Genomic DNA, 14,842 nt, shown 5'->3' on the forward strand with positions numbered 1-14,842 from the left:
GCCGCGATTAAAAGCGAAGGTGCCCGGCGGCTCCTGGAGATACAACGTGCAGGTTACCCGTTTTCCTCTGCTTTTCCCCCAGGACAGAGCGTACTCCGGTGCGGGAGGGCCCTGCGACACCTGCAGCCCGCGAGAACGGGAGTCCCGGGGGGGGGCGGCCCCCGCAGCCCTACGGGGAGGACGAGGGTCCCGCAGCCCCCCCAGCGCGGGGCAGGGACCTGTCCCCTCCCCGAGACACACGTGAAACCCAGAGCTTTTGTGTTACAAAAATAGTCGGTGCTTTATTTACTCTGTGGTAGAAAAATAAGAGGGCTGGGGAGCGAGGGCTGCGTGGAGGGCAGGGGGAGAGGGGCCGCTGTGGCCCCCCGCCAGGGTCCCAGCCACGCTCAGCCCGGGCTCCGGCCCCCCAGCCCCTCACTGCGGGGATGGCCCAGGGCAGGAGGGACACGTGGGGCTGTCGAGCCGGGGGCTCCTGTATCCTCCCCGGGAGCAGAGCCATGGGACGAGGGTCCCCGACGCCCCCCGACCCGAGCTCACGGCCGCTCCGGGTGATGGAGGCGCGGGGACAGCAACACCGCGGACACGTACAGGCACGGCGGCGACAAGCGAGGGGGCGGCCGCAGGCGGGGGGCGCGCGCTGAGTCCCCCCCCCGGGCGGCCGCAGCAGCAAGCCGAAGCTGGGGCTCTCGAAAGGAACATACAGGAAAACCATGCGACAAATCCGCTGCCTTTTATACACGGGAAAACACCAAAGAGCCGGCGCCAGCCTGCGGTTGGGGGACAGCACAGAGCAAACCGGGGACAAGAAACCACCCGCCGCCCCCCGGCCCAGCACAGAGACACAAAGAGCGCGGCGGCCACGTGGGGCCGGCGCCGGGGCCGGGCGCCTGTCACGACTGGGCGTGCGGGATCCACTGAGTGTCCATGGGGCGCCGCAGCAGCTCCTCCACGTGCCGCGCCACGTCCACGGTGTCGTCCAGGTCGAAGTCGCCCTCGGGGTCCAGCACTGCATCGGGGCTGTGGGGAGAGGTGGCGCGTGAGTGGGGACACGGGCCCGGTGCAGCCCCGTGGGACAGGCCGGGGGTGGCAGCGGCACCTACTTTTGGGCGTACATGTTGTAATGGGGCTGGGAGCACATGGCTGGCGACGGCGCCTGGTCCATGTAGGTGGCCCCGCCGGAGGAGACGTCGCCTGAGGCGCTGACAAACCTGGAGGCACGAGGGGACGGTGAGCGGCACCCAGGGCCGGGGCACCCTGGGCACTGTGTCCCGGGGCGCCGCTGTGGGGGACAACAGCGGAGCGAGATGCCCGGAACCGCCCGGGCACTTACTCGGGCACCACTTGCTTGATCTGCGGCTTCACGTATCCGTCCACCGCTTTGGCTGCAGGGAAGGAGATGGCGCTAAGGCTGCGGGGGGCCAGGTCCCTGCCTGGCTGGGGCCCCCGGGGCTGCCGGCACAGCCGGCCGGGGGCCGCGGGACGCGTGGGGACGGAGGGCAGCGCTACCTGGCGTGGACTCACAGAGAACCGGCGTGTAGTACTTGGAGAAGACCTCGTCCTTGGGCCGCTCGGGGAACACGTAGATGAGGTAACTGAGGTCCCCGAGGCGGTCGGCCAGGGAGCGGATGGAGAAGTCCCTGGTGGTGAAGGGCATCAGGTTCCAGAACATCCGCTCGGCTGCAAGAGAAGAGCCAAGCCGGCTGTGACCCCTGCAGCGCTTCGAGACACGCAGCGAGGCTGCATTGATCAGAAGCGACCCAAACCTCTGCCTTTTCCATGCTTTTTCCCCCCCTTGTACCATTTCAGGGCCAAACGCATGAGGCAGGAATCACCCCGGCCCACGGTGCGCACTCACGGGAGTCGAACTTCCACGCGATGGTGATGCCGCCGATCTCCGAGTCGCTGAAGCGCAGCAGGAAGGTGCCGTCCGGCTTGTTGATGAGCAGGTCGTGCGCTTGCTGCTTGTTCACGAAGCCCAGGATGGCCCTAGGCGGAGGGAGGGCTCAGCCGGGCGCGCGGGGCCGGCCGCGGCGCAGGGCGCAGGGCGTCTCTTACCCATCGTTCCAGTGCGGCTTCAGGTGCTTCTTCAGCACCTCCATGACCCCATCAAACCACTGCCAGAATGTGTAATTCCTCCCAGGCAGGTTTTCCTGTTGAAATGCCCACAAAAGAATCATTCCTGAGTGCAGCTGCCCTCCAGATTGCTCCAAGAGTGGAGAGCAGATCCCACTACAGGTGGACAGGGATGGTGGTGGCTGTTTCTGCTTTGCACCGCTGCAATCAGCGGATCCCCGCGAGGACCATCCCCATCCTCTCTATGGCTCCTGCTGCTCGTGGGTGCAGCCAAACCCCAGCACCCCCGTCCCGCTCACCCGGTTGAACTGGGACCAGGACACCGTGGTGCTGCTGTAGTCCTCCAGGTGGGAGCTGGTGCTGTTGAAGAGCTTCTGCGCCAGGAACACCAGGTTCTCCTTGGTCAGCCCGCGGCTGCTCTGCACCTCCGCCTTGAACTTCATGTTGAGCGCCTCGCAGAGCTGCGGCCACTGCACCTTGTCGGGCACGGCGAAGGGCACGCGGCCCTGCGGGGCGGTGGGGGCGGTCAGCACGGCGCCGGCCCCCGCGGCGCCCCCCGCGCGGCGCGGCACCCACCGCCTCGGCGAACGCGTTGTCCCACAGCACCGTGGCGGTGGCGTTGTTGTCCTGGCTCCCGTGCACGATGACCACCACGGGCAGCGACAGCGTCTGCGGGCGCACGGGGGCTGAGCCGGGCTGGCCGGGCAGCGCCGCCTGCCCTGGGGGCAGCGCCCGCCGCCTTTACCTTCACCTGGAAGACCAGCTCGTTGCCGCCGACGCTGAACTGCGACTCGAAGAGGATGGTGAACTTCTCCTCCGTCACCGACTCGGCCCCGCGACGGTCCGAGCGCTTGATCCGCTTGAGGGACTGCGGGGACAGGCGGGGTGAGCCGGGGGGACGGGACGCGCGGGACGGGCAGACGGAGGGGCCCGCGGCGCTCACCATGTTGCGGAAATGCGCGCTCAGCGTGCCCGTGGCCTGGTGATACTCCATCACGCAGCAGTTGTTGAGGATCTCCCCGCTGCTCTCGCTGTGGTGGGAAGGCGCAGGGTGAGGGGCGCCCACAGAGCCCCCGTCCTCCACCCTGCGCGGCCCCGGTGTCCCCCACACGGCCCCGTTGTCCCCCGCACGGCCCTGGTGTCCCCCGCGCGGCCCTGGTGTCCCCCGTGCGGCCCTGGTGTCCCCCGTGTGGCCCCAGCCATTACTTGCGGGTGCTCTCGTTCTTGAGCAGGGCCTTGGCTTGCTGCTCGCTGATGATGGTGGCCTTCACCTGGGGGGGGTTCATGTGCACGTTCAGCTTCCCCCCCACCAGGAGCCGCACGGTGGCTGCAAATTTAGTCTGGGTCTTCAGCACCTGGGGCGGCTGCTTCTCGATGATGAAGGTGCTGGGGAGGAGGGCACGGGGGTGAGGGCTGGCCGGGCCGGCAGCCCCAGACCCCCCGCAGCGGGACCCGTGCCAGTACCTGGTCACCAGCGCAGAGATGATGTCCGTGATGGTGCCGTTGAGCTCCGAGAGCATCTCCTCCACGGGCCCCGGGATGGGCAGCTGCTGGCACAGGTGCTCGGCGCGCCGGATCTGCTGCCGGTTCTGCCAGATGATCTCGGCCAGCTTCTCGCACCTGGGGCAGCGCAGGGCTCAGCGCCGCGCCGGGGCCGCCCCCGCCGCGCGGCGCCGCGCACCCACCAGCTCTGCAGCACGTCCAGGGTGCCCTCGGCGGGGCCCCCGTTCCCCGCCAGCTGCTGCCGCCGCTTCCACTGGATCAGCTCGTCGTCCAGGATGGTCGTCTGCTGCTTGCGCAGCAGCTGCAGCGTCTTCTGGTGCTTCTCGGCCAGCTCCTGCGGGGCGGGCGAGCGGGCGGGCGTCAGGGCGGGCGGCGCGGGCGGCGGGCGCCGCGCCGGGGCCGCACTCACCACGCGGTACTGCTGTAGTGTCTGCGCCTCGCGGTGCAGCCAGGCCTCCAGCGACGCCTTCTTCTGCTGCAGGGTGCTCTCCCGCGAGAGCCGCTCCTGCGGGCCCAGCTGCGAGAGCTGCGAGAACTGGGCTGGGGGGGCCGGGGCGGCGTTAGGACCGGCGGCACCGGCGCCCCGCGCACCCCCCGCCCCGGCCCCGGTCCCGTCCCACCTTGGAGCCGCATGTTCTCCTGGTACTGGATGATGAAGTACTCCTGCGTCTGCTGCAGCTTCTTGAGCTCGTTCTCCGAGTCCTGCGTGATGAGCCGCAGCTCCTCGAAGGTCTGGTTGATCTGAAGGTGCTTCTGGGACATGGCGTCCACGAGGGAGCCGGCCGGCGAGGGGCTCTGTGCGGGGCGCAGGGGGCTCAGCACGCAGCCCCTTCAGGCCACCCCTGTGCAGGGGGACCACGGGGACCTGGGGTGCCCCCTCTGCAGGCTGTCCCACAGTCCTGGGGGGATGGAGCCCCGAAGCTCCCCGAGCCCCATGTCCCCCACTTACGTTGTTGGCCTCCCGCACCAGCCGCTGCTCGTGGTAGAGGATGTGCCGGATGCAGCGCACCAGCTCCATGGGGCAGCGGTCATACGTGTTCTGCGAGGGCAGAGCACAGCGCTGAGCGGTGGCAGGGCGGCACGGCCGCCCCGTGGCCCCGCCGCAGCCCCCCGCTCACCTGCAGCTGCGTGGCGTAGTGGCCCAGCTTGATCTTGAGCAGGAAGCCGTCCTCGCCCACTTGGTGGTCCGCCTTCTTCTGCAGCTCCTGGATGAGCCCCTCGAGCAGCTGCGTGGCCTTCACGTTCTCCTGGGGGTTGTCGAGGTCGATGCTGTCCCTGGCACGGGAGGGGGGCGAAGGTGGCATCGGGGTGGCTCCGGGACGTGCCCAGCGCGGCCCCGTGCCCGCTCACCTACCATGGCTGGCTCTCGATCCACTGCGAGAGGTAGTGCCGCACCTCGATGGGGAAGTGCTGCCCGTAGAGCGCCTGCATCTGCCGCAGGGCTTCGCCCTGCAGCTGCTGCGCCTGGATCCACACGGCCATGGCTCAACCTGCGCGGGGACACGGCGCCGTCGGGCGCAGCCACGCGCGGGGCGGGCGGCCAGCCCGACACCCGAGCGCGCGGCGCCGCCGCGGCCTCCCCGGCATCCCAGCGGGCGTTCGCACAAGCGCCCGCAGCCAGCGCGGGCAAATATAGAAAGGGCAGCGGAGCAACGGCGCCTATAAAAAGCCGGCGCTTTGCCCCAGCGTGGGGGCATCTGCAGCGTTTCAGGGCCAGCTGAGGGGCTTTGGCAGCAGTGACACGCGGCGGGGCTCGGCGGAGCCCCGGCCCCTCGCTGCCGCGAAGCCACCGGCACTCGTCGTGTTTGTCCTCGCTCGCAGCCAGATTTAGCCCCAGCGCGGTGCAAACAGGCAAGTCACGCACTTGGCCCGGGGAGATGCCAGCGCGGGGCTGAGACGCTGCATCCTCCGGCCAGGGCCCGGGACGCGGATCCGGTTACGGCACTGCCCTCCGTGCCCGGCCAACGCGGCACAGATCCACGGAGGGAGCTGCCGCTCCCCCCTCCTGCCGCCTCTACCCAGGGCCGCTCCGGGAAGCTGCGGCACGAGGACGGGCTCAGCGTCGAGCACAGGGAGCACCCGCCGGTCCCCAGCTCCGCCATCCCGACCCAGAGGAAGCAGCAGTAATTGGGAGTTGGCTAAAAATGGCTTTTTCCCCTTCATAAAATGCAAGGAACATTCCCACGTCCATGGGAAAGGCCCAGGGTTAGAAACCCTCCCAGCGAGGAGTGGTTTCAGGAGGCAATAAAAATTTACAGCAACGAAAGAAGGGAAAGCCGATAGCAAGCTGAAGCACTGGCCGTTAGGAAATGCGAACGTTTGATAAGAGGCATCACGGCACCAGCTGCCGTGGGCAGAGAGCTGAGGAGAGCTTAAAAAATGGTTTTACTGCAACAAGAGCAGACGAAATCCCAGGAGCAGCCCAGGCCCAGGGCCAGACAGCAGCGGGAATAGCAGTACAGGCAAAAACTAAATCAACACTGTGCTTCCTATCAAGCGAATGGTGATATATTCCCATCTTCCAGCAGCAAAACACTTCCCAGTCCACTTCAGCAGGTTGTCAAGCAACAAGTATTAACCCACCACTGCAGCTACTGAGTGCACAAAGCGCCAGCCTTGGAGCCGAGCGGAAGCGTCGCCACTGGGAACGCCAGGGAAGCAGAGCCGACCCCGCAGCAGCGTTTACAAGGGAAAACGGCACGTTCGGCGCGGTGGCCGCGGGCCCGGGCGCGCGGACGCTGCAGCTGCATTTTGCACAGAATGAGGCGATAGATCCTCAACCCCCGCGTGTTGCCAGAGGCCACGGCAGCACCTGGCCCTCCCTGCGCTCCCCTGACTGCCACCGTCACAGCCCGCAGCGGGTAACGAGCTGGAGCCCGCAGGGCCCGTGCGTCCCATCCAGTGTGTCCCGAGCGCCCCAGCGATGCCCCCGGCTTGATGCCCGCAGCCCTCGGCGCGGTCTGGGGTGCCCAGCTCTCCAGGTAGCCCCTGCCCTCCAGTTCTGATGCCCGTGGGCATCGTGCCTTGGCCGGGGCTGCTGCGGCGCAGGCCCCGGTGCCACTGCAGCCGGGGCACGACCGACCCGGAGCAGGGGCCGGGCAGAGCCGGGGGGCTGCCCGAGCCCGGCCCGGCTCCGCCGCCTCCTCTCCCCGCCGGGCACCGGGTGTTTCCGGAGCCGCTTCCCCGCGGGGCCCCGGTCCCTTCCCGCACACGTGCGCGCTCGGTCCCCCCGGCCCCGCGCCTCCCCCGGGCGCACGTGGCGCGGGGCCCCCGACGGGGCGAGTCCCGCGGGCGCCGGGTCCCGCCCGGTGCTGCCGCCCCCCGGCCCAGTCCCGGTGCCGGCACTTACGGCCCGGGCCGCGCTGCAGGAAGAGCGACGCGGGCCGCGGGGCCGCCGCTTCCTCCCGGCGCCTCCCGCCGAGCGGCCGCTTCCTCCCGCCGCGGGGCCCCCGGGGCGCGGGGGAGCCCCCTGCCCGGCCCGGTCCGACCCGGGGGGGCCCGCACTGCAGCGGGAGCGGCAGGAAAAACGCGGCGGGACGGAGGGACCTCCCTCCCGCGGTGCCGCTCAGGCCCGGTCGGGATGCACGGGGGCAGCACCGGCCCCGGGGCCGCCGCGGGCTCCTGATGCGGGGCCGGGGCGCGGGGAGCAGCGCCCGCTCTGCGCCTGCCTGTGGTTTGCAGCTTTCGGTTCGGAGGGGGAGGCAGCAGCTCGGCGAGAGGCACCAGCTCCTGCGCGGAGTTCGCTGCTTTGATGCGTTTTGTTTTGCTCTCGTGGCAGAGCAGCCCCGGGCTCTGCCCTCGGCAGCACCGAGTCGGAGGAGGCCGCGCAGCTCCCTGCAACCCACGCTGGAAACGCCGGCGCGAGGGCAGGGAGCTGCCGGCCCCCGACTGCAGGTACGGCCGAGACAACAGCCGTGGAAATTAAATATTTCCTTGGGGGAGCAAAGGCCAAGGGCTCTGCAGCGGGAAAGCCTGCGGCGGCACCGGTGACGCAGAGCCAAAATGGAGAAGTTACCCTGCAGGAGGAACAAGGAAACCCGGGGGTGGCCCAGTGCTGTCCAAAGGGAGAAGCCGCCACACGTGGACATCGCTCTCCTTGTCCGTCCTACGCTCAGGGTGAACAGGGCCACCCTCGTCCCGTTAGTAACAACGTCCGTGAGCGTCCAGCTCCATCGGCCCTTGAAACCTTGGATTTTCCGCTGCGACCACAAAGACCCAGGAAACTGCATAAGGAAAACCTGGCGTGGTCGGAGAGACCTGGCACAGCCAGGAATCCAGGAGCCGAGACAGACAAACAGTAATAGAAAAAAGTCTCCCAAAGGACTCAGAATGGGGCGTGAGGAAGGGGCTCGAGGGGCTGGAGCAGGGCCGGTTGCCGTGTACCCCCCACCAGGCTCCCCGGTCCTGCTGCTCCGCAGCTCAACCGGTTGCCGCGCACCGGGATGCTGCCCCTCCTCCCACTCCAACGTGATGGATCCAAGGGGGCACCATTCCTTTGCCAACGGGACCGGAGCCAGCCAGCAGGATCCTCACAGACCTGCCCTACATCCCTGTAATGCAGCAGCTGGGGACAGAGCATCAGCCCAGACACGGCACCAACCCCAGGGCTGGGCAGCCAGAAGGGGTTGCAGGGATGGGGCACAGGGAGAAGCTCCTGCCAACCCATCCAGCCTCCCCCCCGCCGGCACGGAGCCGCCGTGGTGCACGGCTAATCCGCCGGCACGTGCCCCGGAGAGACGCGCTCGGCAGGAGGATCTGAGGATTAAGCTCGTTTCAGTGTCGAATTAGTCCTGATGGGGGTCTGGAGAGACAATTTCATCCCAGCAGCCACGCTCCAGTGAGCACCGACCAGACAAATCCCGTCACCTGCCAGGCAGGATTTGCAGCGCCGGGCCCCGGCGGAGCCACTCGCTCGCACGCACGGGTGGGCAGCGTCCCCTGCCTCGTGCAGGGACAAGAGCGGTGCCCGTCCCAGGGCTCCTCCAGCACGGAGCCGACCCACGGGGCTCTGCCTCCAGCCCCGCATTCCTTCCCTCCTCACAAGCCGGCACGTTTGGCAGCTCGCCACATCGCACCGCGTCCTGCGCACACGGGCTGCCCGCTGGAAACAGAGCTGGTCCCCGGGGAAGTGCTAAGGAGCAGGGGAGGATGCAGTGGAGACGCAGCCAGGCACGCCGCGCTGGACCCGCGTGCCTTTCCCAGTGCCACCCTGCAGGCAGCTGCCGGGCAGAGGGACAAAAAGGGGGAGCTGAGCCCGGCCATCGCTCAGCCCCTCCACGGCCCCCGCGGCACCGCGGCGCCCCGGCTCCCTGCTGCGCTGGGCACCAGCCTTTTCCCCAGTTCCCTCCCAGCACAGCTCCACATTAAACCAGAATTTACAGGACACAGCAACAGGAAGACGGCGAGTCGCAGCGAGAGGAGAGATTGCAAAACTCACCAGCGGCTGCTCAGATGTGGAGCCGGTCACGGCCGCGCGCCGGGTCGGCCGCGGCGTTGCAGCGCGCGGCACCGCCGGAGCCCGCGCCGGGGCCCGCGCCGCGCGGCATCGCGCGGCCGCAGGAGGGGGAACCCCGCGGCGCCAGGCGCGTTCCTGCGCGCCCGGGCCTCGCCGCTGCCGCTCGCAGGGTGGATTCTGCTTTATCAGCGCGGCAGCGGCTCGGCCCTATCGGCCAGGAAGCCGCGGCGGCGCGGGCCTCCCCTCGGCGCTTCCCAATGGCGAAGCGGCCGGCCATGGCAACGCACCGTTTATCAGGCCGCAGCGGCCGGGCCGCGCACGCGGAGCGGCCCCCGTGCGCCGGGAACGGGACCCCCCCGGCCGCGGCGGGCGCCCCATGAAAGGAAAGGCACGCGGGCCGCCCGCGCGGCAGCTGTCGAGGCGCCCGCCCCGGGCACGCGGCCCCACCGCACGGGGACCCCCCCGCGGCCGCAAGGCCCCGAGCGCGGCCCCGACTTACAGGAATCCCTCCCTGCGCAGCGAGTCATTTCCCAGATGACGGCGGCGCCCGTGGAGCGCCAGCCCCTGGGCGCCCACGCGCCGCCGCGGCCCGGGGAGATGGGAGTTTTGCTGTGGGAAACCCCATGGCAGAGCTGGTATCTGCAAAAAGGTCCCTGAAGCCGCCCCACTCCGGGCGCCTGCGCTTGGAGCATCCTGGTACCGCTGCGGGGACGCATCCTGCTCCATCGAGGGGCCCAGCGTCCCCTGGGCTGTTGGCACCGCTCAACCGAGCACCTGCTCCTCTTTGCGCGTCCCGGTCCCTCTTCTGCACTAGGAGGGCTCACCTCCTTCCCCGGGTCCCAGTGACGGCTCCAGACAGGGAACAGCCGCCATCCTTGCAGCTGGCACCACAGGAGCTGCATTGGGCCAGGCTGCGGCCCCGGCGCTGCAGCCTCTCGCATCCTGCAGAGCAGCCCAACGGACTCGGCAACCTCTGTCCCGCGCCACGGCGGGCACTGGCCCTGCACGAGCATGGCCAGGGCACCGCAGGGCACCCCAGCCCCGGCCTCACTCGCCGCAGCACAGGCAACACTTTGGAGGAGAAATACTCGAACCGCTGCTTCGCGTCAGCTGCGGGAAGCCAAGGCGAGCGAGAGCCCCGTGCTCCCGGCGACCTCGCGCCAGGAGAGGCTCCGCGACCTGCCGGCCTCCGCATGTGTTTGCAGCCCCAAACCTTCCCCGAGCCAGAGCCTGGGCCGAGCGGCACCAACAAGCCCCAACTTCAGTTGCCCCCGCAGGGCCCGGTGGAGCCTCCGGTGCATTTGCTCCAATGCCAGCCGTCCCGGAGCACCGACGCTCCCTGTGCCGCGGCTCTGCTCCAGCCCCGTCCTGACAGGCTGTTCTGAGCCCTGGCCGCCCTGCACCGACCCGCAGCAGCTGCATCCTTGTCCTGCCCGCGGCCACTCAGCACTGGCCTCCGATCAGGGACCCCTCAAGGCACCCGGGCTGCAGCGAGTGCCCCTGCAGCACCGTGGCCAGCTGCGACGTCGCTGCCACCAGCGCTTCAGCCACGGGCCCAGGAATTCCTCACGCACAGAACCACTGCGGTGCCCATGAGCCCCAGGGACAGTGCCCGGCACTCCAGGGCTACTCGGGAGGGCCCCAACCTCCTCGCATGGGCCCGGAGATGGACTGGATCCGTGCACGGCCAGCGCGCTCCGATTGCCTCCAGTCAGGGCAGCTCGTGCCATGAGGGCCTCAATCAGCCCAGCGGGCAGACGAGCTGGATCAAGGAGTGCTGGGGGGCTGCGGCGCGCTTGCCAACGCTGTCGGCTTGGACCCAGGCGGATCATCCCTTGGACCTGTGATCCTGACCCAGGAGCACATCTGCCCATCGGGATTTCTCAAGGGGAGCCTATAGGTGAGTTCGCACCGGCCTGGGGCTCCCGGCTCTGCGCACGCGCCCCGGCACCAGCACAAACACGCGGAGCCGGGCCCGGGTACCACACACGTTACTGAAACGTGCTCCGAGTCCCCTCCCAGGGGCAGGAACCATCTACAGAACTGTCCTCTCCCCAGCGCTGCGTCCTGCAGCCGCTGCCGAGCCTGAAACAAAACATTGCCGGTTCAAAGGAAGCAGCGGAGGAGGCAGAAGCAACCAAAAGCCCCCGCATCGCGGGGCCCCAAGTTCTCTTTTCTCCCGTGCTGGATCCGCAGCAGTGCCGGGCCCCGGTCCCACAGGAAGCACCCGGGCAGCCCGGAGTGCGGGGCTCTGCGGGCACCGCCAGAGCTGGGCATCCACCGGGGGGACGGGGGGACTCCGGGCCCGGATCTGCCGCGGTCCCACCTGGCTGCTCCTGCACCTGCCCCGGGCCCCGGTGCTCGGCCGGGCCGGGCCGGGCCGGGCCGGGCCGCATCGCGCGCGGCCCCGGCGCAGCCCCCGCTCCCGCTGGCAGCGAGGCCGCAGGCCCTGACACTGCAAAACGCAGCCCAGGCTGCGCCGGGGCCGCTTTTGAAAGTTGAGTTTGGCCGCAGGGAGTTACGAAACACCCAAAATATTTACCAAAAGCGACGGAGGGGGGGAAAAAAAAGAAGAAAAACAACAGGAAAAAAATAAACACAGCGAGAGGGGCGGGGGGGGGGGGCAGCGCCCCGGCCAACGCCGCCGCCCCCCCGCAGGTGCCGCCGCATCCCCCCGCCCGGCCCGGCCCGGCCCGGCCGCCCGGGGCCGCCCCCCGCGCCCTGTTTACGGCCGCCGAAAGCGAAAGCGGGCGGCAGCGGCGGGGCCGGGCCCCGGGGCCGCGCGGCGCGGCCGAACCCCCCCCCGCCGCCCGCCCTACCTACCTGCGGCCGCGGCGGCGGCTGCGGCTCCGCTGGGCTCCGCGGCTCCTCGGCGCTCGGCTCCGCCGCCGCTCTGCCCCCTCCGGCCGCCGCCGCCGCCGCCTGCGCCGCCCCCCGCCGCCGCCGCCGCCGCCCGGCCCGGCCCGGCCCGGCCCGCCGCGACCCGCCCCCGCCGCCGCGGCCCGCCCCCGGCTCGGCCCGGCCCGGCCCCGCGCGCCGCAGCGCGGCACCGGCACCGGGAGCGCTCGCGCCGGCACCGGCCCTCGCAGCAGCGAGAGGCGGCAGCAGCTCCGGGGCTTGGCGCCGGGAGCAACCGGCCCCGGGCCCTTGCGCACCCGGGGGAGCCGGTACCGAGCAGCGGGGCCTCGCACCGGGGACAGCGGCCACCAGGTCCAGGCCGGGGGGGGCTGCACCAGCACCGGCCACTGCAGGGAGGTGTCACTGAGGGGAGGCCCCAGGCGCATCCAGGAGCCCCTCATGGGCACCCGGCCCTGCCACGGGCACAGGGTTGGGGGGCACAGGGATGGGGGGCAGCTCTTGTCCAGGAGGGAGCGTGGCAAGGGGCACCGCTGCCCGCTGCTCACCGGGTTCGTCGCACTCCGCTGGCTGCAGATCTTGGCCCTGGCGGGGCAGCCCCAGCACGGGACAGGGCTGTGTCCGTTTCCAGCCCTGGACCAGCCCATTTCCATGAAAAGTGGCGTGGGCTCCCTCAGGGGCTGCATGTGAGTAAGGGGACAGGGAGGAAATCACCGTGGGGTTGAGTAGCGCCATCGCCCAAGTCCCACTGGCTTTTCCAACTTCCTTATTTCTGGTAAATGAGCTGAGCGAGCGGGAGCCAGAGGGATTGGTGCCCGGCAGAGCCGTGTGTGCAGTTTGCAGGGAAAAACGCTTCCGCCAGCTGCTTTTCCGGGCTGCAGCTCCGCAGGGCGGCAGGGAGCCCAGCGCTGCCTTAACCCCTCTCTGCACTGCGGCACCAACGGCCTCGGGCCCAGCGCGTCCCGCGAGCTTGCGGTTGGCACCGGGTGCTGGGCAGGGTTGGTCCCTGCGGGTGCCCAGGTCCCAGCACTGCCGTGGCTCCGTGTGGACACGGGACGGGAGGAGAGGGCAGCGGGAAGGACCCGCAGCTCGGCCAGAGTGTCCCCCACAGCTTCCACCTCACCGCCAGGTGCCACAGGCTGAGGTTCTGCCCTCACCCTGATGTCCCCCATCCCCTGGCGCTGCCCTCTCTGTGTCTTCTCCCTGGACAGGCAGCAGAGGCCACAGAGCAGGAGGCAAAACCAGAGCCCAGCAGCCTCGTGCAGCCTTCTGGGCATTGCCTTGGAGCGATGGGGCACCCTAGGGAGTGGGACACCCCAGAGGGATGGAGCATCTTGCAGCAACGGGGCGCCGTGGGGCGATGGAGCATCTTGGAGCGATGGGGCATGTGGGGGAGATGGGGCACCCCAGAGTTATGGGCCCCCCCAAGGTGATGCAGCACCCCAGGGTGACGGGGCACCCTGAGCAGCGCAGGAGCCGCGAGGGCCGTGGCAGGAAGCAGCGTGCGGCGTGCCCCGTTCTGCTCGAGAGCGCTTGCGGCCGCGTGGGATCTCCTGGGCTTTCGCTTTCGCTACCAGCTCATCTTCCACCGCCGAGAAAACTCCGGAGGGAAATTCAGCGGGCGGCAGACAGGCCGCAGGGAGAGCACCCGCTCCCCCAGCGAGCGCTGCCGTTTGGGCTGCGAGTGCCAAGGGCTGGTGGTTATGTAAGAAGCGAGTCCCAAGTTCTTCCGGACAGATCGCTCCGTCCTTGGATTTGGAGAGGCCAGGACGAGCCCTGCCACCACCAGCCACACCAGGACGTGTCGTCCTCCGCTCACCGCCCCCAGGCAGCCGGGACTGCCGTGTCCTCTCCGATGGGCAAGGATGTGGCAACGCTCCCACCCTCCCTGCCGTTCCTGGGAAAGCTCCCGCTCGGCGGGTTGCATCACCCCAGCAAACGGCTTTCACAACCCGCGGCCACATTGCCCGCGGCAGGGTCAGCCCCGCTCCGCTCCTGCCCGCAGCGCCAAGGCCGCGGGGGGCTTGGGACGGAGGCGCGGGGACAGCGCCCACCCCGTGAGCGCAGTGGGGCTGGCACGCAGCCCACGAGCTTCCCCTTCTCCCTCCCCTGCCCTACGGCTTCTTCCTTCTCCATTCATAGGAAAAAGAAAGCGGGAAGAGAGCAATCCCGGCAGGAAAGCAGAAGCTGCCTCATCCTGCTGGGGCAAAGGGAGCAGTTTAGAATCACGATGACTGCAAGCAGCAAGGGGCTTTGGGATGCAACAGGAGGTGGCCGGGAAAGGTGGGTTTTCCTGGTGTTCCAAGCAGCCGGAGCCCACCCCGCGCTGGGCCGCCCCGAGGAGGCAGCAGGGGCCCCGGCACGTCCCTGCGCCGTCATCTCGCATGAGCTCAGCGGGAGGCGGGTGACGCTGGCGCTGCGGCACCGCGCAGCCCGGGGCGCGTAATTGCTTTCCTGGAAATCCGCCTCTCCAGCCGCGGCCTTCCTGCCGGAGAGGCATCGCCAGGGCCCCGGCTGCTTCTCCGGGGCGGTGTTTGTGTCACCAATGGCCACAGGACCCCAGGGGCACTGGGACATTGCCCATCCTGCTGCGCCTGGCACCGCGTGCAGCAGGATCCATGTCCCGCTTCCCCGTCCACCCAGCCAGGAATGAAACCGCGGGTTTCTGGTTGCTGAAAATCACGGAGGGAAGGAGCAGGCTGGAGGCTGCAGCACAAACCGGGGCGGCGCACGGGGGTCCCGTGCAATGCAGACCCCAATGGCACTGGGGGCCACGGGGGCTACCAGTATCCTGGCCCCCGTCGCAGGCTGCGGTGCGGGAGCCGCGGTGTCCCGGCCCGGTGGCTGCTGTGGCGCTCGCCCCGCGGGTTGCCAAGGTTACCCCGGCTCCGGCGCTTGCTGCTCTGATAAACACGTGGCTCCGGGTCATCCCGGTCCATGGGGCCGGCAGCGCTC

General features: G+C 69.6%; 1 protein-coding gene across 3 annotated transcripts; it reads right to left on the reverse strand.

Moving 5' to 3' along the window:
* Positions 1-711: 711 nt before the first annotated feature.
* Positions 712-11,954, reverse strand: LOC104571860 (signal transducer and activator of transcription 5B). Of its 3 annotated transcripts, none has more exons than XM_088519859.1 (19): positions 11,855-11,954; positions 4,931-5,066; positions 4,695-4,851; positions 4,526-4,615; positions 4,197-4,371; positions 3,986-4,116; positions 3,759-3,910; positions 3,538-3,693; positions 3,280-3,459; positions 3,017-3,104; positions 2,825-2,941; positions 2,650-2,742; positions 2,373-2,579; positions 2,056-2,150; positions 1,856-1,986; positions 1,507-1,677; positions 1,331-1,382; positions 1,101-1,208; positions 712-1,017 (listed from the first exon to the last, which is right to left on the reverse strand). In XM_088519859.1, exons 2-19 carry the CDS (start codon positions 5,056-5,058, stop codon positions 891-893), a joined length of 2,358 nt encoding a protein of 785 aa, XP_088375985.1. In that variant the 5' UTR covers positions 5,059-5,066; positions 11,855-11,954; the 3' UTR covers positions 712-890. The 3 variants fall into 3 exon arrangements, with proteins under 3 accessions (XP_088375985.1, XP_088375987.1, XP_088375984.1); XM_088519861.1 differs by having other exon boundaries at positions 1,522-1,677; positions 2,819-2,941; XM_088519858.1 differs by having other exon boundaries at positions 2,819-2,941.
* Between the last annotated feature and the right edge of the window lie 2,888 nt (positions 11,955-14,842).

Source organism: Tinamus guttatus, unplaced genomic scaffold (assembly GCF_059628265.1).
Source record: "Tinamus guttatus ecotype Peru unplaced genomic scaffold, ASM5962826v1 Tinamus_guttatus_pri_ptg000075l, whole genome shotgun sequence".
NCBI classification, from domain to species: Eukaryota; Metazoa; Chordata; class Aves; order Tinamiformes; family Tinamidae; genus Tinamus; species Tinamus guttatus.

Excerpts from the sequence above, each read along its gene's own strand:
- LOC104571860 (XM_088519858.1), bottom strand. The coding sequence starts at position 5,058 with ATGGCCGTGTGGATCCAGGCGCAGCAGCTGCAGGGCGAAGCCCTGCGG. Across the intron at positions 1,678-1,855 it reads CGCGTGGAAGTTCGACTCCC|CCGAGCGGATGTTCTGGAAC; the intron begins GTGAGTGCGCAC and ends CTTCTCTTGCAG. Across the intron at positions 1,209-1,330 it reads ATCAAGCAAGTGGTGCCCGA|GTTTGTCAGCGCCTCAGGCG; the intron begins GTAAGTGCCCGG and ends TCGTGCCTCCAG.